Here is a 25,714-nt window from a genome sequence, read left to right on the forward strand (position 1 = left end):
CACAAACCTCAGCTTCCGTGCGACACAAACCTTGGCTTCACATGATTGAAGCCTCTCAAATTCCACTTGCACAGATCCCTGTTTACACATTTCTTCTGATGGCACAAAACAAAAGAAGCCAGAGTAAAAACGACGTTCCTTTCCAGCTTTTCACTTTTTCATTATTGTTATCCACGTCCTGTGTGACTACGGTCGCATCTGTCTCAGGGAAAAAAAAAAAAAAACAACCTTTTTACAAATTCGCCAATAGGTCGACAGTTGTTTTCTTTTCCCCCAATTGAGATAAATGAAGGTGGGGAAAGTGCGCGGCACTTGCAGCTGTATGTGACCTCAGCAAAAGCCACACAGGAGTCTTTGAAAAGGACACTGACAATGAAGGAGCGCTTTAACACGGGGCCCTCCCCGGAGTGTGCCGACGCGAGCTGGGCCTTGGAGTGCCGCAGAAACAAGGTACATTTCACTTTTTAATGAAATCGCAAATGGGGGAGCTGGGACTCGCTTTCATTTTAATCGTCCGGTGGAGTTTATTACGTCTGATATTCAATATTGTAATGCGGTCATTTCGGGTACGCTGAGGATTTGCTGGGCACGGTGCATAAATGAAGGATTTCGGTTGATTTAAATTTCATTTAGCAGGAAATGTAAAATGTAGTTTTACCTTTTATGAGTGCTATTTAATAGTAAATGAGTACATTAACAAAGCATACTAATGATGAATGTAATTGGTGTTAAATTTTCTTTCAAATAACTTTCCCGAATCCCTACTGATGGGGCTGGACGTGTCCTTGCTCGAGAGGGAAATGTCGGCAGCCAGTGGACCCACTGATCGGCTACATGTGTTTTTGTTTTCAGCTGGGCTTTATATTACTATGAAACAGCAGAGTGCTCCGAAAAAAGGCCAGTTCCGCTCTGCATGTTTGCGTAAATAATTTATCACGCATGCCAGAATGGATTAATGTAGCTACCTGCCTTGAGCAGTTTGAATAATTGTCGCTAAATTTCCTGTGGAATCACTTGCTTTTTCTTTCTTTATTTTTCTTTATTTTTTGTAATAGTTTTGCCTGAATTTGAAGGTAAGCACATCAGTGCATTACACATTACCGTTGTGTTCATAGAGGTTTTGGATTATTATTGACATTTTTGCTTAATGAATTATTTAGCTGGACCTGTGTCATGCGTTGAAGAAGCCAAGTGTCTGGATCTCAGCGCGGGCCCTGCTGTTGTACCCACGAGCCTTGAAATTGCACTTATTGCTGGAGCTTCTGGGGACGCGTGGGTCTCAGGCCTTGGTCTACCGGGGGCCCGTGGCTGATGTCGATGAGAAAATATGACAGGCCTACCTTTGAAAGTGATCTCCCTTTAAAAACCATCTGTCAAATCAGTGTGCTCTGTTTCCCTGCCTGAGGCGAGGAACATGCAGCAGTGTAATCTTCTGGCACGCTACCATTTGCAAATCGTAACGCGAGTTCTGCTGAATCTGAACATAATGGCCAACTGTATAGCCACCAACAATATGGCATCTCTTTGTGTCACACCTAGATTGCATGAAGTCAGCCAGGCTTCAAATTTATATTGTAGCCTAATGAAGAATTACGGAGTATTTTTCAATATACAGTTAGGGGCGGCATCAAACCAATAAGCCAAATGAACCAGTACAGGTGTATTATGGGAAAATTGTTCTGGATCAGGGCCTTTTCTGTGTAATTGTACCCAAATCAATGAACAACTAGAGCTGACAATGTTTGCTTTAGATATCCACACACTAATAATAGGCAGGAACAATATTACATTTCAGGCTTTCTGTGTAACTCTAATGCATTACTTAATGGCTAATGTAATCTGTTATTGTTATAATAGTTCCAACAATGTGTCTAGAGTTTCTGTAATTTTGTCGATACTTATTTTGTTCTGATATATGGATGAATGGGCTTAGATGTGTCTTATCTATGTGTTCCCAAATGATGCAAATGTTTTTAACCCAAATGGGCCTCGTTATGTTTTACGTAGGCATGTTCACAGCTTCTCTTTCAGTAATTGTAATTGTCTTTTTTTTAATTGTAATTTTTACAATTGTCATTTCTGTAATTGCCTTCCCTCCTACCGTAGGTGCAGGAGAGTGAATCCAAAGTGAACAGCCTGGATTTAGAAGTTTGTCTACTGAAGTCCAAATTACAGGAGAAGACGGAACAATCTCAACAGCTGCAAGATCAAATTGTAAAACAGCAGGAGGCCCTAAGTAGGGCAACCGAAACTCTGAGAAGCACAAAGAAGGCAGCTGGCAGTAAGGTAAAAAGCGAAGGAAGCCTTTTTTTCTTTTCTTTATGAAATAAAAAAAGTCTCTTTGCCAACCTACTTTCCCCCTGTGATGAAGAATTCCCAGGACATGCTGTTTGGAAGAACACTTTCCATTGCGCTAATTTCACACTGTCCTGTCTAAATTTTGGTCTTTCTCGCTCCTTATTTGCCTTTGCCGTGCATTAAAATTAAAGGCAGCCGTGCCTTATGCGAGCGGCTTGTGCGATAACTAGGATAAAAGTCAGTTTTTTGATCTCAGAAAACTGTGCTGGTATTTTAGATTTGCCAGGCAAAAGATGTTTTTTTTTTTTCATACAGTACAGCAGTCTTTTTCATTTTCAAATGAAATGAATTTCAGGTACAGCGAAAGGTATAAAGTGGCGCTTTTGACCGCAACTTTGAGATTGTGACGGAACTCAGCAGTAATATTCGCTCCATGCGTGAGACCTGCCGTCTGTTTGAACCCGCGTTTATTGGATCGGGTAGATGGCAGACAGTGTGAGCTGTGTTGGCCAGTCCCCTTCCCTTTCATCTGAAGATTTACAAAGCCATTAATTTTTGCCGGCTTCCCATGTCTTTTCCAGCATCTGGATCCAGTTTACTGTAAAAACCATCTCTCTGATCTCATATGTTGAACTACTGTAGCTTTTGCCACTGTCTGTTTCCTGTAAAAGAACGCGTTGGACAATAATAGTGTTTGTTCTTAACTTTCCTAACATTAGCACAGCTGAACAAACACGTCGAGCTGTTTCCGCCGAGCCCGTTTCTCGCGTTTATTGTAATACAGTCTTAGCAGTTTCATATCCAGACCCTTTATTGTTTGTGAGTAGCTGTGTCGACTCGCGGATGGTGTCTCTTTTTCATTCAGGCTGTTAAGGAACCCAGAGGTCAGTTTCGGTTTAAACAAAAACGCTCTAATTGCTGCTGGGTTTCTAATAAGACGAAGAGCGTCGAGGGGCAGAATGTTTCAGCAAGCCCCCCTCCCACCCAGCCCCCATCACCAAAAATAAGTCTGTGCTGTGAAGCCGGTGCATTTGGAGGACGTGGAGGGGACAATGGTGCTGGCTGCACTTAGGCTCCCAGCCAGCCAGACACCTCGACAGAATTCATTGGCTGAGAGCGGCGGCATCCCAGGAGCCTTTGCCACAAATCGGGCGGGGCTTTGGGCAGCATTGTCGGACAACGTTCGCCCCTGTCAGTCCATTCAGGTGCTGATCCTACAACACAGGAAGAAATCTACGTTCAGGGTTCGATTAAAAGAGCGTGGGGTCTAGCGGGACCCCTCCATACCCTCCTGTGTCTTGCAAGGAAGTTTTACTTAAAAGCTATTTCCCATGTCTCTCCTCTCTTCTGTTTGTTCCTTTTGTTATATATGCCTGTCAGTTCAGATTCTCCTGCCATGGGTAGAGTAGGGAGGGATTAACAGTCATCCATCCATCCATCCATCCATCTATCCATCCATCTTCAAACCACTTATGCTGTTCAGTGTCATGGGGCTTTTATAGTACATTTAAATTTATTTACAGATCATCTTAGTATATATTGAGGAAATTCATATTGGCTGGTTACTGCCCTTTCTCCCTCCTGTCCCTTTTCTTTATTACTCATTATGTTTGCTGCTTCTAAATATTATTGTAATATAATACATATGCGTGCAGTCATTATGTGAATATGTGAGTCTTCCACAATATTCATGGTCTTCCTGTGTACGTGACACTGAGCTGGTTTTAATGAAAACAGACACAGGCATGTATAAGTGTGCATGCCAGGGGAGTTTCCTCTGTCTTTTTAAGTACTTCAAGACACATCATTTCCAGGAACAATTCTGCTACACTTCAGATCACTGACCTGCTTTGTCTTCATTGGCTATTCTTTGGTTATGTTCTCTTGCAAACTCTTCTTGCACTTATCTAACAGGAAACTAGTCCTCATGACATTTTATTTAAATAGTTCTTCTGATCGGTTCATATAATGTTTTGTATGGTTTGTATAGCTCTTGTGACGATGCTCATTTACACGTGTTACTGGTCACTCACTGGAAGCTCAGCCTAGCTGCACTTATGCACTTATGCCGAGTCGGATCCTTGACATGATGCATTGCCTGCCTCACTTATACGTCACTTTGGGCAAAAACGTGTGCTAATTAATGTGCCTCTAACATGCTGAACTTTGCAGAAATGTTGAAAAGTAATTGAGAAGCTGCGTGCCGACTAAACGCGACAGCTAATGCTAGCAGAATCCAAAGCTACTCTAATGTGTCACTTTTCAGCGGGAGCTTCGCCTGTCTTCTAGCTCCTCGTTTGTTTTGGTCCATTTTCACTGGCTTTCCCAAGAGTTTAATGTCGGTTTCCGAGCACGTCCGGTGTCGCTGCTATGGAGTTCCTCCATGATGAGCCTGGTAAATGGACTTGTGCCGGCTTGTAGCATTATGCACGCATAAGATGTACAAACACAGACATTATGCAGTACAGATACACAGATACTGTTCCCTCATGAGCCATTCATGCCCATGAGCCCACAGGCCCCATTAACTGCTTATCGGGCCACAGGCTAAATAGTCTACAGTAAGCACCAGTCGATCCACTAGAATCTTACCCTGGAATTATTTGGAAAACTCTGGTCCATTGTGACTTTCCTATGCTAGTCAAGAAGTCCTAATTAGGATATTAAATGCTAGCTTAAGCTGGGACGTTATGTCTTAAGATATCGATGCCGTAGATGTTTTTCAGTAAACAAGCATGCTGCTAATCATGGATGAGACTGTGTGTCCTGTCAATGACAAAGAAGAATGTGCAATATTGTACATCTCTTTTTTTTATTTCAAATGACAAAAAAGCTGATTCTGATTCTGACATCTGTCCAGAGATGCGGAGCAGGTGTGCGAGGCCCTTAGCATCACCCAGTGCTCTGACTCTACCATAGGCATATGACCCGACTTTGACGCTACTACGTCAAGATTGACCTTGACAGTGTTTATCTAGGCCACGAAAGCAATCGTACTCCAATCGGGGAGGGGGGGTTTAAGAGGACAGACGAAAGCAGGCGGCAGAGGCTGAATTAAAGCAAATCGCAAACATTCAGTGCACGGTGTCGAATGACGGGCCACCGTTTAACGAAGCGGGACTGCACGTCGTTAAGTCGCACGCGTGGCGCGTAGAGCTCGGCAGAAGGAGATGCAATTTGGAATAAATGCAGAGATCGTGTGTAAAGTTGCCCGATGCTCTGTCATCTGAGACCGTTCTTCATGAGTGCAGGGTGAAGGTCAAGGAGCTATCTTAACTCCATCAATCCTATGGACAGTTACAAACGACCTTTCACTTTCCATAAGACATTCGATATTCTGAATTGGAGGGATGCATTTTTCTGTGTTTAGAGGACCGGGAAACATAAGAGCTTTTCATGTTGCGCAGGCAGCCACTTCACTGAGGTCTTTCTAAATGGCTCATTCACCCCGCATGCTGATTGAAACTAATATCGCTTAAAAAAAATCTCACATTTCTTTTGATTCTTTTTCCATTACTTTTCCTAAATCAGAAGACTGCAGATTTTAATATAGCCAGGGATAAACACCCAGCATGTAAAGATGTTAGTTATGTGACACATCAAGAAACCACATTGTGTTGCCCATGCAAGAGCACTTGTTGATGGCTCAGATATTGCCAGTGTCACTTCTCTGATACATCCCAAAGTTTGACTTAGACCTTATGGTTCTCTGTGATCTACAGATTTCTAAAAGAGACAACAAACTTGAGTTGTTGCAGAAGAAGTTGTTAGACGTCCAAAAGCAGTACTCTGAATGTAACAATGCGGTAAGTATCTCACTTCATAAAGTTTTTATCTGAAGTGTTATGCATGTAGTAAAAGTTTAAAACAAATAAAAAACACTTCATAGAGTGCACTTCACATTTATGCACATATTTTCAAAATACATGCAAAATTTTCAATTTCACAGTGTTAGGTTCGGTCCATTTGTTCCCTATTTCAGTTATGATTTAGCTTTGTTGTCAGGTATACTTATTTTTCATTTTGGGTATATTTTATTTAAATTTCCCTTCTGTAAAGTGGTTTCATTCATGCCTCGTTCTGACAGAACCGATTCTCTTGCTCACGTTTAAGGTGCCGCCACAAGGAAGAACAGATAAACTATTTGAAGATGGGGGTTAAGTGATTTAAAATGAGTCGCGCATCCTTGTTTTTTTTCCTTTTTCTTATTTCTTCTTGCTTCCAGTTACTCCTCAGGGAAGATCTCCTGCAGAAGCTGAAGGAGGAGACCGTGCAGCTGACAGCCCAAATAAAAGAGCAGTCCCAGGACATTAGCAGGCTGAGCGGCGAGAAGACGAAGCTGGAACGGGAGATGACGGTTGTCATGGAGAAGCAGAGAACGGCACGACAAGAGGTAGCGCGGGGCAGGACATGGGAAGCCTTTTGTTCTTTTTGGGCTTTTTTTCTCAAAACGCCCTTCGCCGTTTAATGCGTGTTGAATCAGGCTTCCCTCCGGTTGCTGGACGACGGCAGAAGCCCTAACCCGGTTGCTCACGGCAACGGTTTCGTACTATCCATTCCCGAGCCTAAACTGTTAACGGATTGTTGGTGAACATGTGCGGCCTGCTCTCTGTGTGCCAGGGCGGGGGGCACTTAGGGGCCAAACAGTGGTGTCAAATCCATATCAGGTATGAAGTACTTCAGAATATATACCTTGTGAAAAGAAAATGGGTCTGAATCTGTCCAGAATTATACGGAAAACTGTTCTGTTTGGACCGCATGGACCTGGACACGTTGGTATGGTCAAAGGCCATCCTGCTATTTTCTGCAATGGTCCTGTAGGTAAAGCTTGTTGATTGAGAGAGGGGGGCCGCTGGACTTCAGCTCGGGTAGGCCCGTGCAGTAAAGCCCCCCCCTACGAATGGACTGTCACCTGTTTCCTGGCTTCCTGTACACATTAATTATGCGCGTCTGAAACTTTTTCCTTTTTTTTTTCTTTACTTGCTGGTGTTTTTTTTTATTATTGTTTCTGTGTATTTCCCATAATCAGGTGAACAGCCGGGATCAAGTGATTCTGCAGCTGAGGACGACCCTGAAAGTGACGGAGGAGAAGCTGCAGGACGCGGAGAGGGGGGTGCGTGAACCTCTGTCCCCAAGGCGCGGTTTGTTTACTGGCCCATGCAAAATGCATGAGTCGGCTGCTCGCAAAAAAGCGGATGTTTTTCGAGACTTAGCCCCGGTTTATGAATACGGATGGCTCCAGACTCAGGGAGCACTGTCAATATGGGCACCCACCCCTCAGTTGGCCAAGGTGGATGGGCTTAACGAGGGAGCGGGGGATCTGCGGGCCAAGCCGCATGACCCGTGTTAGCGGCGGTTCCGGGAGGGAGGGGAGTACTGGATCCAGGAGGAGGGCCCCTCCCGAGGGTGTCCCGAAAATGAGGGTGCAGCGAGCGCAGAGAGACTTTTTCATGCCAAATGTGCGATGTCACCCCCAGCAAAACCTAACGCAGGAGAATGTAAAACTAGGGTGGCGTAAGCATCTTGGCAATTTTTTTACTACTGGTGAATCAGTTCATTAATGCATTATTTTATTTATTCAGTTATCTAGATTCATTAAATGTGTATTAATGTGCACAAAATTATACACATCTTTCATAAAAAAATACAAATGGACAAATGGCCTTCCCGTCATTTTCTAAGAAGGTGTCGCAGAAAACGTATGTAACTTGTTTAGGCACTTGAAAGTGCGTGACGTGATTGCAGTGCACGGCTTTCTGCTACAACCCGACATGTGCGGGGGGGGGGGTTGCTCCGTGGGCGCTCAGTAGCCAAAGCTGAAGATCAGGATTCTGAAGGACAAGGTCGAGCACACCGAGGTTATGCATCTGGAGGCCTTGGCCGTAGCTGTGGAGCACGACGCGAGCTCTTGCAACGTTCAGGCTAAAATAACAAAAAACACATCCGAAAATTTAAGTCATTTCCAAAAGGAAAAGATCATCAGATTAGAGGCAGACAGGAGGCATGCACCATTTACAGTTTCTTTACCATTTTTCACCACGTCCCAATGTATGTGCAGAAGAGGGAGTTTTAAAAAATTCTGTCTTCCAAAACAATGCCATTCTCAATTATAAAACAAAATCGGATCCTGTGATGGACTGGGACAGCATCAGGTGACCTCATCGCATGGACCATAGGCTTCAGATCTCCCAGGATGCTGTACTGGTTAAAGGTTTGATGGATGGATGGATGGATGGATGGATGGATGGATGGATGGAGAAATCAGACACTTCTGGTCTAACATAATTATTTGATGAATCCTACTCACTGTAGCTCTCTCCCTTCTCTTTGCTGCCTATTTTTGACAAGGTAAGGGTGTACATGAGCCTGTGTTAGTGCATGTTAGCCTGTGTTAGCTTGTGTTAGCCCATGTCGGCCTACATTAGCTTGTATTATCCCATGTTAGCCTGCGTTAGCTTGTGGTAGCCTACGTTAGCCTGTGTTAGCCTGTGTTGGCCCATTTTAACCTGCATTAGCTTGTGTCAGCCTCTTGGTAGTCAGCGTTAACTTGTTTTAGCCCATGTTAGCCTGCGTTAGCTTGTGTTAGCTTCTAGATGTCTGCTCAGTACCCCATTCTTCAGCCCTACCTTATTCATTCATTCATCAGTCTATCGGCACCCACTCTTTCTCCACCAGACCACACTGGTGCTCTCATATTTTCTCCTGCTGCCCGCATATATTTCAAAATCATTATTTTTTTTAGTATCAGGAGCATTTACAATTTTTTCTTGCAAAAAATGCAAATATAAGTGCTATATTACAAATTTTAAAGTGTGATATTAAATGTCAATTATGCAAAAGCAGGACAAAATCCTTTTTATTTAGAGATGGAGTGACTGAAATGGGTAGCGCCCCCATGGGTAGTATGGCTGGCTCACACCTCTGCGGTGGCGGCGGTGGTGGTGGTGGTGGTGTTGGTGGGGGGGAGGGGGGTCATGCAGTCGGGTTAATTGGCGTCCCTCAGCTGCCCGTGGAGTGTGACTATGTGCCCTTGCCCTGCAATTGGCTGGCATCCCGTCCTGCTTGTGCCCCTGCTTTGTTCTCAGGATGGCCTGTGATTGGCTCCAGGCCCCCTGAAGGCCCCTGACCAGGATACGCCATACAATGGATGGATGGAATAGTTTGTAATGTGATTTTATGCATTATGTGAGAGACATTATAAAGGTCTACAGATAGAATCTTCCATTTCCTCCCCTACATGTCTCTAATGGTTTAAGTGTCGTTATTAGTCACAAGCAGAAAAAGTCATTTTAAGCAGGACTCTTAAAAACAATTTCATGCATTTCAACATTACTCCATTTAAACTACATATTACCTAAGCAGTGTATCTCTCGGACTTTATTTAAATGATATATCTTTTATATTCCCCATATAAATTTGGAATGAATATGAAATACAACCAAGCATTATGAGAAGTCAGGCAGCTATAATTATATATCAGCAATTTAAATTGAATATTAAAGCCCGTCAGAAAAACTATAGCAATAGTGTGACTGTTCATTCATAAAGTGGAGCAGGCCTGGAGATCCAGTAATCGATTCTATGTAGGGAAAGATTTCTATGCCACACTTCAATCGCACAGTAATCTCAACCTTTGTGCTCTAAATTGTGCCGGATTTTGGTTTTAAAATGAAAAAATGATCTGGCAGAATTTCTACCCTGGCTTTGAATAATCTCAATTTGACGCAATGAGTGCACAGTCCAGTGTAAAGCAGCATGCCACTAACACAACCGACTATCTCTCATTGTCTCTCTCTCTCTTCTCTCTCTCTCTCTCTCTCTCTCTCTCTCTCTCTCTCTCTCTCTCTCACCGCTGGGATCACTGCTTCATTCCATCTGCAATTTAATGCATTTGAAGTAGATGTATATCAGCAGAGTGTTTCATTTCCATTCCTTAGAAGAATTTACAAATTCTCTGACCACAGAAACCTTATATAAACCATGGCAGTACAATTTCGTGTACTATAATGGAGTGACGGCTGAAATTGTTATTCCTCCATTTCCCACTGAGGGAATTTCCCAGGCAGGTAAAATTTGCTGAAGACCTTAACTAATAGTTAAAAAAAAAAAATATATATATATATATATATATATATATATATATATATATGATATAAAAGAAAAAAAAATGTGTTTTTGTGTGTATATGTAGAAGCTGCACGGTTTACATAAATCACGTTCCTGCCTGTCGAAAATGCAGATGTAATACCACGGTATGTATCCCACAAGTCTGTGCGTCTCACAGTCCAGAGCATAAACGTTACTCTTCACTGTGTAGCTGCACTTAGGGCCGGTGCCTTGAAATGTTGTATTATTCCCTCTAGGAGTGTTTTGAAAAGTCACTAATTCTTTTGAGGTATCAGATTCATAAAAGGGCAGAATAAATGTTTTAATTATATTTTTTCCCCTGAGAAAATTTTTTGAGGATTTTTTCCCCCTACTGTAAAATAGGGTTTATATGGGAACATTCAAATATTGCTAATGTGCGTAATAAAGGAATCATCAATAATAGATTCTCCATTATCATCATTTCCAGCATTCTGTGAGCCTGTAGATCCTTTCACCCCTGTGTGCTTATATACCCAAAACTACTGTAAACTACTGTGAAAATCACTTAAAACTCCTATATACTCCAATTTTAACCTCTTTTCATGGCTTGCAGGTTTGTTTTGTATTAGTGTAATTTATCAAGAATCGCTATATAGCACCACTCCTAAAAACGTTTTTAAATCTGAATTGTTGCAGATTAAGTCCATATTCAGTCTGAGAAGCACTGTCTTTATTGAATATAAAGCTGATTTTTCTTATGATATTTGACCGAATGAAACAGAAAGGCTGAATAGGACAGGGATGATTGCAGCAAGAATTTAAAATGTTTGGGTAGCATTTAAAAGACATCATTGAAATGTGGTCTTTTCTTGGGGGCAGGGGGTAGGGGGACATTTATGAACTGTTTTGTAATGTTTCTGTTTTGTGATGATTGTGATTTCTTTGTGTTGCACACACTCACACACACATGCATATATTTATCCATCCATTTTCCAAACCGCTTATCCTACTGGGTCGCGGGGGGTCCGGAGCCTATCCCGGAAGCAATGGGCACGAGGCAGGGAACAACCCTGGATGGGGGGCCAGCCCGTCGCAGACATATATTTATAATATTCTCAAAAGACAATACACTTGGAAATGGCAAGATGTTATTTTTTTCCACATTTGTTACATTTTAGTATAACAGAATATACAGGCCTCAAACAGTTCCATCTCGTAGCATGCAGCCATAGACAGTGTGAAACAAGCCATGGCCTTTATATCATAGTGATAAGATAATCAGTGTAGCTGCAATATAGACTCGGCTAAAACAAGGATGAAGTGACAGCTCTCCGGTGTCCTTCGCTAAGCGGCACCCCTAAGCATTGCTTCGCCAACAGGTCCAGGAGGCAGACGAGCTGGCAAAGGGGAAAAGCATCGAAGCCACACTGTTAATTCAGCAGCAGAGGGACTTGCAGAAGGAACTGGGTGACAGCACGGCTGCGGCTAAGGGTCATGAATCGGCCTCAGCCATCTTCAGGCAGAAATACCAAGCCGCCATGGAGAAGGTTCAGCTACAGGAGGGCCGGATGGCGGGTCTCGAGGAGGAAGTCTGCTACTCCAAAGTCCAGGTACGTAATTCTGCATCCGCACTTCTCATTGTGCAATATTGATGCTGTTGCACGTGTCAGGTTTTTTTAATAGCTATAGATAATTTCATAATGCATTATAATGCATTCACAAAGTACTATAAATATGGCTATATGACAATTATGAATGCTCTGTGAAGCTGTCATCTATAATGCACTATAGATACCTTCATAATGCCTTATAATGTTCAATATACCAAGGTTGCTTTATTCTGCATTATGAAGGTATTTATAGTGCATTTTAGATGAGAGCTTGATAGTATTTATATAAACAAGGCTATAATGTGTTATGCCTTTATATAAATTGTTATAGCTGTGTTTATGAATGCATTATAATGCATTATGAAGGTACTGCTTTAAGTAAAGTGTTACCAAATACTACTTACTTTAGATTTTTTTTTTGTTTTATTTCTGATCTATTTTTTGTTCCGAGAAAAAAATATACACTTGTGAAAGCTTAACAAAAGGCTATAAATATACGAAAGCGCACAATACTGTGCCACCTCCTTGTCTGCATGGAATTTGAGTATTGATTTTACAATGATTGAAATGGCCTTCTCCCCAAATGAGCTAGCATTCAGGCCAGTGCCGTCCGTAATACTCTTAGTCGATTATTCCTGTAGATTGACTCGCATGAAGATTGAGAGGGTGAATGAACTTGCAAGTTCTCTTTGTTCCTCCACCCTGTCCTTTGATCACGACCTTGCACTGTTACTTTGCATATATGTCCAGATCCTTTCATTTTTAAGTGTCCCTTCTGTTGTACAGTGAGGGGTGAATGTGTGCCATTGCTGATAGCAGAGCACCATAATTGCACTGGTGTGTCCATGTGTTGATTGTGATCTGCATGATTGATTAATCTGGATGTTTGCTTATTAGACTTAAATGATCACAAGTATTGATTTTCTTGGCTACGATATTGGATGCACAGTACTCTTCTTTTCCGGGAGCTTCCTGTCATCTGGGCCACTCAGATGTTTAACACGTGTTATAGATTTTTGCAAAACATGCATGTCTTCTGAAAAATGGATTCTGAGAAGAGAGAGAGGGATTATTTGTACCCGTTGACCGTTTGCTTATTTCCCACGTGATGATGCACTTGAAGGTTGTGAAACTAAAATCATATAGAGCAGTTCTCAAAGGGAGAGTGAAGGGTGTTGTTTCGTAGAAATAAACTTCTGTTTTGGTATCTTGTTATCTGACAGGAAATACAAGCAGAGCTGATGGTTTTAGTTTTATCCAAAGCTCAAGTTTGTCAGGGTAGGATTCATCAGCTGTGTTTTCAAGGCAATGTTTTGGCCACCAATTTGTGTCCGTAGAAATCTTTTATTGCCTCCAAACCAAAACTTGTGGTGCCAAACAAATGCTAAACAAAGCATCATCATCACAGAAGTATGTTGTTCTTAGCTGTGCATGTACTTAAGCTAGAATCTTCTCTGCTGATTTTGCCATGTCTTTCTTTGAGAAGGTCTGTCAGGCCCAGGAAAAGGTCAACGGCTTGACGGCGGAGATCCTGAGCCTGGAACGCCGATACGGCGAGAAGTGTGGACATGCGGAGAAGTCAGCAGAAGCCATTGACCAGCTGGCCGAGGAGCTCCAGTCGACGCAGGAGGCCCTGAAGGTCAGCAGGGACCGCGTCTCAGAGTGCGAGCGGCTGATCAGCTGGCTAGGGCGGCGAGTACACATGCAACAGGAAGAGGTGAGACATTACACCAGCGGCAGGGAAGGCCGTACCCCTGCTGCCTGCCGTTTCATTGCATACTCTCAGCACCGTGGAATTCACTCAGATCAGTGTCATTTAATAACTCACGTTTAGTGAAAAATTGTTCAATCTGTATTGGTCTATTTTCATTTTCACTGTTTATCTGTTATCCAAACCACTGGAGCCTATCCCAGCGAAGTATGAGGAAGGTGAACAATTTTTGTACATCTTGTTATGCATTTGAACATACTCACATACACCAATATATAATCATTTTCTCTTTAGTTAATGTCAATATCCAAAAGAATTCTGAAATATCTACTACTGAATTTCGTATTAATTAAAGCACATCACCCAGGTACGATGCTAGTGTCCCATTTGATATTTGGTTTTGGCGTGATCAAGGATGTGTACCATGTGCGGCAATAGATGAATGATTTTTTTTTATTGCAGCGAGACCTAATTTGTATGAACTGCTTCCTACAAGGTCAGGCTGGCAGAATGAAATTTTAATCAAATAAAATTCAATTTGTATGTTATAAAAGATCAGCCAGTTTGAGTTTACTGTATCTGATACTTTATTACATTTAGTAATGAGTTTGAATTTATTGGTTTTGTTAAGGGGAGTATTTGCAACACTTTACTTTAATAAGTCTCACACAGAAGAACGTGCCGTCATTTTTACATTCTTACTTGTCTGCTGGGAAATCCTCTGTTCATAAATTGATGGCTTGATGATTTCATATCACTCAGGTTCTTTTTTGTGAGATGTCGTATGAAAAGTTGAACCCTACTGGTGAAACTGAATTCATTATCTGACCAAAAGGCACACATATGCCTCTTTAATCATTTACCTTTTAATCAGAGATGGCTGCTTCAAGCTGCTTTGCATATGCATACAAGAGAAATTGTGGAAATGGTTTTTCGCTTCTTCCCCCTCCTCGGAATAAATGGACCCAGCTCCTAGAGCATGAGAAGGCCTCTCTGGATCTTCAGTCGGACTCGGTGTCATATCGACGACTCAGTCACAGTCACTCCGATGCGGAGTACGGAGAGTTACAGCAACAACGAGACCTCCTGAGAAAGGTGAGCGCTCTCGCGGGGGGAGAGTCCCCCTTCCTCTATCCCTCACACCGTCCGGGCAGGGGTATCCGCCGTCCCGCAGCACTGAGGACAGCTGCTCAGAAGCTCTAGGAGCAGAGTCGCAGAATTTATTTCAGTAGTATTTGCCTTTCTGTCCTCTTTCAGTAGTTTCACTGCATTTCAGAATCCTTCACTATTTAGCGTTGCATTGATGTTAATGGTTAACAGTTATTTTGTTGACATTCTGATGCTGTATTATAACTAAATTGGAATAGCAAGTAAAATATTTACTGATTTAGTAGTTTTGATTTATTGCTGCGCTTTTATTTTTTCTTCCCATGATGCCTCTCTGTTACCCGTTTACATTACCTTGAGCAGCCTGGTTATCTTGGCATCCTAGTTAAAGTACTTAAAAAAAGAATGAATCTATTTTTCCGCCCTGGACCCTTTATTATATGGTTTTGGTTTCATTAAGATCAGGGGGAAAGACTTTGCTCCTGTTCTTTGCCCGCCCAGGATCTGGATTCTCTGCAGCGGCAGTACATGGAGCAGGGCAAGAGGGCCGTGAGGCTCGAGACAGACTTCCAAGCGCTGAAGACCGACGCCACAAACCTGGAGGCGGAGCTTCGGAGGCGCGAGGACGAGAACCGCAACCTCGAGCACACCCTGCAGTCTCTGCACCTGGACGCTGCATCGGCCCACCAGGACCACAAGGTGGCGCTAGCCCGGCTGGAGCAGGAAGTGGCCCAGCTGGAGGGGGACCTTGCCGACTCCAGGAGAACCTGCGCTCAGAAGGACCAGGTGACGCTCTCGCTTTATTCAAAGCTCGTTATCTCTCTTTACCACTCGGAGCGTTAGTGGGAGGTTAGCTTCTAGTAGCTCGTAGGCACGCTCACACTGGTATGGATGATCTGTGTATACGTGTCACATGTCGTACGTCACACGTCGCAGAGCACGATCTACAGGCTCCGAGGTTACCTTAAAGTGTTTCTCCGCTATCCAGCAATGCGGAAAAGCATGGCTAGTCATGCGCAACTGCACAGCACATGCAAAACGCACAAAACGGTCTAATGCATCCACAGATACAGTCATACAGCAAAAACTGTCACTCTTCCAAAATAAATAAATAAAGAAATACTGCGGTGGTTTAAATTGATTGTGGATACATGTGAGTGAGGAAGATGAATAACAAGTATTTCATAAGATTAAGCAGAAAAACAATAAATTGTGCCCCCAAGACCTGCTTATTCCTCTGCATGTGTAATATGGGAAGACTTATCCTTAGGCTAGGAACACAAACAGCCTGACAATCACGAGTCTGCCCGCTAATTAATGGGCCATGCTGGCCACAGAAATAAAATATTGAATTCTGGTCATGCTCAGGGCTCTAAAAGGAGCCGTTTGACAATGGAATTGCAGAAAAGGGCTCCTTTTTTTTAGATTACATTTTAATCTGTATTTTCTTTGTGCTTAAATTACATTACAATAGTACAAGCTGAATTCTGGCTTGAACTATGGGGAGGTAATTCTTTATAGTGTAATTTTTTTAGAATGTAATTTGTTATAGTGACCAAGGATGGTAAAATAATTCAGTGTGCTGTATTTTTCTGTCTGGCTTTGTTGGTTGTTATCTGGTGGTCGTCCCTTGGCTAACGTGAACCGACCTCCCGGGCAGAGCTGGTTAGCCGTTGAGGAGCATGTGGCACGCCAGCGTGGGTAATTAAAGGCTCGCGTTAAATACAGGGGAGGCCCTCACTAGACAGATCTGCCTCTCATTGGTTGACAGGAGATAATTACTCTGGGATCAGTTTTAAGGGAGCCGTGCCAAGAGAATGCAATTTGCCGCAATTAAGACACGAAAAGGACGTTAAGCATTCAAATTAGGGCGAACATGATAGGACATGATCGGGGGCTGAGTGGTGGAAGCGTGCCAGCCCGAGGCAGGCATTCGTGGGTGTCGAGACGAACCACGTGGGAGAGCCTGAACATGCTGGCATTTCTCCCACACATGCTGCTTCTTTCCACTCAGATTCACTCATTCACTTTGTTGACACTGTGACTGACACAGCAGGTAAAACAAACAGTGACAGAACTAGGCCTGAGTGGTGTCAAATTTTGCGTACCGTCGAATCGTCTAGACATTATACTTTTGTGTACGGTATCTTGGCGGTATTTTCAAAAGCAGCGCCATTGCGGTGTTTTGAAATCTTGACGATAAAATTTGCTGAAGGGGGAGGAGTCTCTCAGCTCCTTGCTCGGCTAATTTTGCCGACGATTTCAAAATGCCACGGTATACCCAAAATACAACAGTATACCGTACTCAATATCGCCCAAGTTTAGGCAGAACATCGAAACCTGAGCATAACTGTGGCATGAACCAGCATGAAAATGAAGACAATGAGTGTCACAGGATGTATCGCAATTAAAATGCGACTATGGTGAATTACAAAACCTGTTTTTAAAGGAGTATCGGATCATGAGGCAATGTAGTCGATAGAAATTCCAAGTATAATAATACGGAAAATATATCAAACCTGTTTACAGCAACTGAGTGGAGTTTCTTTAGCTATCTCCTCTGTCCATCAGGCTCTCAGGGCGAGAGCTGACCTCCTGAAGAGGTGTGAGGCCGACCTCATCCAGGCCAGGGAGGCCTTTGGGAGCAAGGAGTTGGAGCGGCGGGCCCTGGAACGCACCATCGCAGACCTGAGGAGAGAAGCCCAGACCTGGGAGGAAGAGAGGAGCCAAAGAGAGCAGGAAAATCTGTCCCTCCGGGCTGAGGTGAAACAGCTGCAACAGCACATGCGGAAGCTCCACAGGCAGCACAGGCAGAGTGGTGAGGGTCCCTTCCGCTTCCTGGCAGTTTGTATCCCACGCTTACCTGCGCTTATGTAACTCCCTGAAACATCGGCAGTCTCCCACCCTCACCATTTAAGGCGAGACCCTTGACAGCCATGAGTGTTTTTGAGACTTCAGAGTAAATCTTAATTCTGATGAAATGTGTGTCTGTCTGCATTGCGTTTGGTGGTGTATAGTGTGTTGTAAGTACAGTCAGTAGGGTGCTTTACATCAGCTCAAAAGGGCATAGGAGACCATGCCAGCAATATCTGTTAGTGCCAATCAGGGAATGAGCAGGTAAAAGGCAGATACTAACTTATACTGCTCGTACATTTAGTTAGCTTAAAGTTCTCTTGTGTGGTTTCTCAATGGTGGGATGGGATGCTGAACCATACCTCGTCATCAGATTTACTCTTTACCTTCAAGAAACACCTCAAGACCCATCTGTTCCAAGAATTTCTCTTCTAGACTGATGCCTCATTAGGTTCCCATGTTCTTACGTTGCACTGCAGGTCCACGAATAGTCTTATTAGGTTCTTGCTTTGTTAGATGTTGTTTTGTAGCTCCTGCCCCAGCCCTGCTTGCACCTGTACCTGGACATTCACTGGAAGCTCAACCTGGCTGCACTTTGGCCTAGTTGACTCCTGGACAGCAAATATGATTGCGATGTGCTGTTTGTCTCAGTTGCATGTCGTTTCTAGTATCTGCTAATTATGTAAAATGTAAATGTACATATAGTTTGGTCACCCATGTGGCATTCTATGTTTTTTTGTAGTTTTACATTTAATATGAATTATATTATATCCACTGGATTTTTAAGGCACAATGGATCCCTGAATTATGTAGAGATATTCTGTGAGCAAGAATTATAAACTGAAAACGGTACTGTCGTACATTTTATAAATATTGTTTTATCTTCAGGGTGAAGTGCATGAAATGTAATTTTGAGCTTATATACCTTTTATTTGCAAGCATTGAAATATCAAATCATACTGCTGATTACCAACAGTAATGATGGATATACATCCAAGAAATGGAAGCCGTTCAACAGTTTAAAACGTAAAAGATAATTCTGTGTGTCAGGTTCGCTGGTAAGGCGAAGGGGCAGGCAAGCGGGCAGGAAGCAGGCAAGCAGGCGGAATATGGGGAAAACGGATTTATTAAAGGTACGGGGACCAGGAGACATCAGACATAGACTAACATCACCTAACATCAATGACGGACCAAAACCAAGGCAAGACATGGACTGAAATAGACAAGACTGGGCGAAAATAATCAGACACAGCTGGGTACGATCGGGGAAGCACACGAGGATAATCCGGGGGCGTGGCACACACGAGGATAATCTGGGGGCGTGGCACACGTAAGGAATAATTGACGACGGGCCGTTGAATTATTAGAAAATAATGCACACCCGAGGTGGTAATGCGGCCACGACGCGAAGCGGAGTGGCCGTTACACCTCGGGTGTGCATTATTTTCTAATAATTAAACGGTCCGGAGTCAATTATTCCGCTTATACTACGGTTGCCACACCTCAAGACATTGATCAGATTATATATTTCAAGGGATTCGTCCGGTTTTTCTACTTAAATCGCTATTGTGAGTAGGATTATTTCTTCCGCATCTCATCCAACGACTCTTTTGCTAGTTCCAAAACGTCATTTTAAAGCTGGCAATGGAGGCTTGAGCCGTTGATAGCAGACTAATGCAGTTAATAATGAAGTTATTAGAAAGAGAGCGAGAGAGACAGAGAAAGAGAAACAGAGAGAGAGAGAGAGAGCTTGTATGAATTAGGCTACCTCCGTGTGTCCCTCAACAGTGTTCTGAAGCACCGTCTCTAAACTGTAAGTCTGCTTTAAGATGCAGCGCTGTTATTACCTCGCTAGTGAGAAATGTCATGTGTAGCCTTTAAGTTGGTACACTAGGCTAACTAATACTGCTGCAGCCCAGTTGTTGAAAGTTTCATATTCACCGTAAATATTAAAATTTACTTTCGGAAAATCGTCAGTCATGTTGTTGTTTTTGTTAGTCCTGTGTGCTGTATAGGTACTGTATGCTAATTTCCGTTATTACAGTTAACTATGCGAAGTGATATGGAACTGTAATGCGGTCAAGAGAGCTACCTGGAACTACGTTCGCCGTGCGTTTATCTGAAAATAATTGCACACCTCAGAACGTTCGTCAGCCAATCAGATTCAAGCATTCAACGGTCCCGTAGTATAAATGAGGATAATCAGGGGGCGTGGCACACAGGAGGATAATCTGGGGGCGTGGCACACAGGAGGATAATCTGGGGGCGTGGCACACACGAGGATAATCTGGGGGCGTGGCACACACGAGGATAATCAGGGGGCGTGGCACACAGGAGGATAATCTGGGGGCGTGGCACACAGGAGGATAATCTGGGGGCGTGGCACACACGAGGATAATCTGGGGGCGTGGCACACACGAGGATAATCTGGGGGCGTGGCACACACGAGGATAATCTGGGGGCGTGGCACACAGGAGGATAATCTGGGGGCGTGGCACACAGGAGGAGCGGACGAGCCGGGCATGACACTTTGGAATTTAAAATGATAATTCAGGTTATATTTTTTACGTTACGTGCGTATTTGAATATGGTCGCCATTGAAGTCATTTGGAACGTGAGGAGTGAATTATTTAAGCGTTAAGAGAGGAGCAGCTCTAACAGCCTTGCAAAGTTTCTGGGCCCGAGGCCAACCCATATTTTGCCCTGGCGGTCAAGCTCCATGATGACACGGCCCAGCCCCGGGATACCATCTGCAGAAGTTCCAGCGTGCACCTGCTCACGAGTCGCCTGCGCCCTCTCTCACTAGGAGAGTCACCTGGCCATGTACCTGCAAGACATATTAAAAACCACTAAGTCCGCATACTTGCTTTTCAGATAAATGTTAGTAGTTCTTGACAGCCGCCATTACTATCCAGCTTCTGGATCGTTATTTAACTTGTTGATATTTTTTATGTGTTTTTGCAGGCAACAGGCAAGTAATAAGACTATTTTGTGAAATCTTAACATAAATTCTCTTGTTTTTTTGTCTGATTTGGCTGCCCCTTGCCCCTCAGGAATTCTTCACACCAATTTTTAATTAAGTGGAAAGAGTAAAATCCTTATCTCCCGATGAGTCAGTCTGAGATGAGCGCCTCTGATAGCACCTGCTGTCCTCCAGGGACTCGCTGAGATCACTCTGCCCCCTCCCTGCATGTCAGTTTGAAGAGCACAAAGAAATCACTTAAAAAAGAAGAAGAAGCTTCTCCTCTGAAAGACGCGATTACCAGCAGAGGAAGAGGAAACGACAGCTCCGCCGCTCTTTATCCGTCACTGTTTAAATTCGCGGAAGACAATGGCTCTTGCGAGTACGTGCCCCTCACAAGCGCTGTTTTCTGTTATCCAGCATACCCCCCCCCCAACCCTCACCCTGTTCCCCCAGCCGGTGCCGTAACAGGTGCCTGGACACAGAGGCTGTCAGTCTCTGTCAGAGCGCTGGAAGCATCCCTCACCTTAATGATGGGGCCATGTCCACTGCGTGAGATACAGAGATACGCCTGGTAATGATTCACCTTTCCCGCTGGTGGATCCCTTGCGGAGATCTCATCATATGCAGTAGAGGAGGCCTTTGTTCCCCATCCGAGTCCCTGAATCCCTAACCCCCTCCTCCGGGGTGACGCCACTGTTTCCCATGCTGATTTGTCTCATTAAGAATTAACTCGTGCAACCCGCGGCCGCCAGGGGACCGTCTCCCCGCCAGGGTCTGCCTCCGTTCGGGGTTCCTCGATCAGCCAGAGCGACGCGGCCCCCCTTGCCTGCTGAGACACGTTTATGATCTTCCCGTAGTGCGCCTGCCTCAACGGGCCACTTTCGCGTCCCCTCGAAACCGCAATGGCGTTAAAATGCCTTCGGCCTTGTTTAATACACCGACCATGTTTCCATTCATATAATGGGGGAAGAAATCATTGAAAACCAGAAAACAAGTAGGGACCTTTGCATGCTGTAAACTACATCATGCATTATGTAATTTAGATTGTTTTTGTTTTAAAATTTGTATACACACACAAAATATAATTATAAACAAAGAAATTAAATTTGGCTGACAAACGTCTCCTACTTGTCCTGATTAATCTCTAATTGTCCTAATTTTCCGGCCTCGGCTGCAAAGCCATTCCCTCTAATGCCGGACGAAAATCACACTAGCTAAACTAGGCTTGATACGGCAGGCAGTAAATCTCACCTCGCTGGCTCACAGCCTATTACCTGATGGATATATAATCATCACCCTGAATACGGTGCCTACGGTTCAGAAACCACGCCTTTCGCATTGGACTTTGCTCTGAACTCATAATCTTCGGTTCCGCACCGAACCGGAACTCGGTCTGGATTGTTAAAAACTGCACGTTAGGTTACACTGGTGTCATTATTTAGCATAACATTCAACAGAAAGACAGTTTTAAATGGCCTTGTTTTATACACCACAGTGTCTGCTCTTATAAAAGACTTATTTTACTTTTTGGCAATACTTAACTTGTCTGGCATAGTAATGGAATCTTATTAAACATGCACTCGCTTCCACGCAGGCTGAGTGATCGTGAACTTTCCTTCTTAACGAAAGATGTCTTGAACTAATGATGAGGAGGCACCTGGCTTTATTTCTTTAAAATATGACACCCCCTACGTTTACTCTGATATGAACCAGAGGGGAGCGATATCCCTAATGAGAAAGCGGATAATCTACCCTTCCATGGATTTCCTATCAGCAGCACAAATGGTGGCACAAGATGTATTTTTTTTAATATTAATTAAAACTTTGGTTCGATTTCTTCCTAAGAACAGCATTTCTCTCTCTTGTCTTAAGCTTCCTGTGTTTTAGCGAGTAGTTTTTATTCACCGCTCTCTGCAGCTGCATATGGAATGATTTAAAGGTGTTATTGTGGGTGGGAAATTGTGCGCTGTTAAGTCAACTTTCCAAGTTTTGCATAATTAAACATATAATGTGTAATGTCACTGGTGCAGCAGTTCCAAAGGAACTCCGATTTAATGTTTTACGTTCAAATTTGCATACATATTAACTAATAGTAATGGATTTCTGTAATAGCTAACCATACATGGTGGAAAAATGGAAATTAAATCATAAAAATTGTAGTATAAATGTAAGGATTTTGAGGGGAGGGGGGGGAATTGCAATTCCCTCATTATTTTTATAGCAATAATAATAATATAAAGTATTAATGGAAAAATATGGAAATTTGCTTGTTCATTTCACCCAGAAAGTGAATTGTAAGTTTGGTTATATTTTTACATATTTATGATCATTTAAACTAAAATTTGGATCTTGTTATGTTTAAATGTGCTGGTCATAATAGGTAGTTACCAATAGCTTGGATAGCTTGGCCCAATAACCTGTTAACTTTCCTTGGGGGAATTAATTTTTGTAACTGTTTTAAGCTGTAATTCTCCTTTTAAACCACATGAATCACTTTAAAGTTATCATTTTATTAAAATTCTTATATTCTGCATAATGCAATCATTATATGCAGAAAATACAGATATAAGGTTTATCTCCCTTCTGCAAATGCCTGCAGAAAAAAACCCTCAAAAATCCTGTTTTGGTTTTATTTGACATTGACATTTGATATATATATATATATATATATATATATATATATATATATATATATATATATTCACACACACATATATGTATATGTGTGTGTTTATTCAAAAAGTATAGGAAGCAGAATCATTACCTTATAGAGAAGCACATACTTATTCTCTAACCAGTGCGTGCTCATGTTGCTCTGCTGTTAGTGGAATAAAAACATAAAGTGCGACACCCATTATCAGTTGAAATAAAACTGCAAAAGACAAATTCTTGGAAAATATGAAAGGCCCATTTTCCTTCCCCAGGACTGAAATATCCATTACTGAGATCAGCTCTTACTGGCCTTTGATATCTGCATGTTACCACAGCAGTGTCAGAGCAACAATGCCGAGGCCATGCAACCTCTTCCCTCTTCACGTCCACATGATAAAAACACATTTTGCTTTGGCTAAATTTTGCCTCCACCCCATTTGTTGCTGCCTTACCTTTAAATCACCCGTTCCCAGCCAAGCACGGCCAACTAGGTTTGGGTGCTGTTAGCTTTGACAGGTCAAAAAACATCGTAAAGATATTTAAAATAAGCCAGTCCTCAGGGACCCGGAGGAGTAAAAACTGGGAGGGAACAAAAATGTGGTTCATCTGGAGATGCTTGAAGATCGGGTTGACTAACACCGATTTGCCCTGTTGCTTGGTATCTGCATGACTTCGCTCATTTTGCTCAAATAGCAATTAATGATTTTACCTGTATGTAGTTGTTCATAGTGGCACTAGTTGGCAATACTTAACTTGCCTGGAATAGTAATGGAATCTGCCCCATGACAGGTTCAGCAATACCATTCAGTTCCTACTCTAACAAAAAACACAGTGCAGCTTTCAGAAATCATAGTAGACGTTGACACCTCGAGAGTGAATACGTCTATAAATAATATCCCCTGTACTGGAAATCAGGGTGTAAATCCTTTGGTTTACAGGCATAGGATGTGACCAGGGCAACTGCATTTGTATCTCAGTTACTGACACGTTTTTACATTTTCTGTCATCAAATTTTAATTATAATTTTTTTTAAAAATCTTGCTACTAATGCCAATGTTCATTGTATGACTGCTGCATTAACTTACTCAGAAGTTTAGAATATGTTATAAAATCAGCCATTTTCTTTCCAGGCAATGCTTCTTTGAAGAGTCATGTTGATATTTAGGATATGATAGATTTGACAACTGACTGGCAAAGCGAAAACAACAGCGGACTAAACTGGCTTCGAATGTAATCGTTGGGATTGAGAGGCTCTGACAGTGTTTGGTTCTCATTCCGAATCTGAAGGACACTTTTTAAAGATGGTTGGAGGTGCTCTTCAAAGATAAAGTGTGAACGTATGATTTTACCATTCGATGATTCATACCCTGCCTTTATTAAAGCAGCAGAACTTCAGTTAAATTTTAACTTTTGACATTTCAGCCATTTCAAAACTTTCTATTAGCGAGTCAAAATGCCAAAGAATGTAAAGCATAACACTGAAGATGTCGACCTTGCGGAGCGGGTTCATTTACCTACAGTTTTTCATTTTCCTAAAATCTTTGCAGATTATTAAATAGTAAGATTCTTAAACTAAGGATGTTAAATGACATTTTTTTTTAAATTATTATTATTATTATTAAACATTCCATTTTCCCTCAGTGGCATCATAAGCTTAAGAGGCTGAATATTTGTTTCCTGAATACTTGTTATGAATGCTAGTTATTTTTTAAATTACTGAACTTTACCAGTGTGTTGTCTAGCATTTGAATTTGCCTGTTAAAGCTTATGGAAATCTTTAAACGTTGAGTATCATAAATTGGAACCTTACATAATATTACATAATAGTTTTGGGTTGCCATTATTTGTAGGTTTTAGCGATACAGTTCATTCTTCAGTATATAATTGAGCATTTTTGTTAGGACAAGTTTTTTCAGCAGCACTTCCTCCACATCAAAATCACAATTTTTAGGGTGTGTTCAATGTATGTAAACCACAATAAAGATTTATCATGAAGTGTGCAATGAAATAAATGAAACAGAAATAATGATACAGAAGCTGGTCGGGACCGGGAGCGTGTTATAGGATCCATGGGTTTAAGTGGACGATTGACCTGCAGTAGATGACGATGTCGGCTAAACGAGTGTCAGCTGTTGGTCTCAAGAACCTGTGGTCACCACTGAAGAACTGAGGTTAAGAGTTCGACTTGCCCCCAAAACACTCCAGAACAACAGCCCCCCCCCAACCCCCCTTGGTGATGTGTGGGTTCTTTGGGGCTTTTTGCGATGTGCAGTGTTAATTTTAATGCATGATTTGAGCACCATCGATTTATAGTGACGTACACAGGGAGGTCGCTGTGGAAAGTAGCTTTGATTGTTCCCTCTTGAGCCTCAAGTGTCTGCATTAGATGTGTTGGCTCTCCCGCTGTCTTGTAGAACGAAGAAGCACAAT

At 42.6% G+C, this 25,714-nt stretch overlaps 2 protein-coding genes across 4 annotated transcripts in view; both read left to right on the plus strand.

Annotated features, from left to right (window-relative positions):
- LOC125708550 (rootletin-like) overlaps positions 1-25,714 on the plus strand; it is a 112,704-nt gene that overhangs the window by 45,391 nt on the left and 41,599 nt on the right. For all 3 annotated transcript variants that reach the window (XM_048976160.1, XM_048976161.1, XM_048976162.1), the window contains 9 exons: positions 2,107-2,286; positions 6,021-6,104; positions 6,524-6,691; positions 7,328-7,411; positions 11,766-11,996; positions 13,483-13,713; positions 14,677-14,802; positions 15,316-15,600; positions 17,386-17,632. In XM_048976160.1, the coding sequence (XP_048832117.1) occupies positions 2,107-2,286; positions 6,021-6,104; positions 6,524-6,691; positions 7,328-7,411; positions 11,766-11,996; positions 13,483-13,713; positions 14,677-14,802; positions 15,316-15,600; positions 17,386-17,632 (1,636 nt within the window). The remainder of the gene's footprint in view (positions 1-2,106; positions 2,287-6,020; positions 6,105-6,523; positions 6,692-7,327; positions 7,412-11,765; positions 11,997-13,482; positions 13,714-14,676; positions 14,803-15,315; positions 15,601-17,385; positions 17,633-25,714) is intronic.
- Positions 1-25,714, plus strand: part of zc2hc1a (zinc finger, C2HC-type containing 1A) — a 170,167-nt gene that overhangs the window by 7,356 nt on the left and 137,097 nt on the right. The gene's annotated exons all lie outside the window — the stretch shown is intronic.

The sequence above is a fragment of the Brienomyrus brachyistius genome, chromosome 15 (assembly GCF_023856365.1).
Source record: "Brienomyrus brachyistius isolate T26 chromosome 15, BBRACH_0.4, whole genome shotgun sequence".
NCBI classification, from domain to species: domain Eukaryota; kingdom Metazoa; phylum Chordata; class Actinopteri; order Osteoglossiformes; family Mormyridae; genus Brienomyrus; species Brienomyrus brachyistius.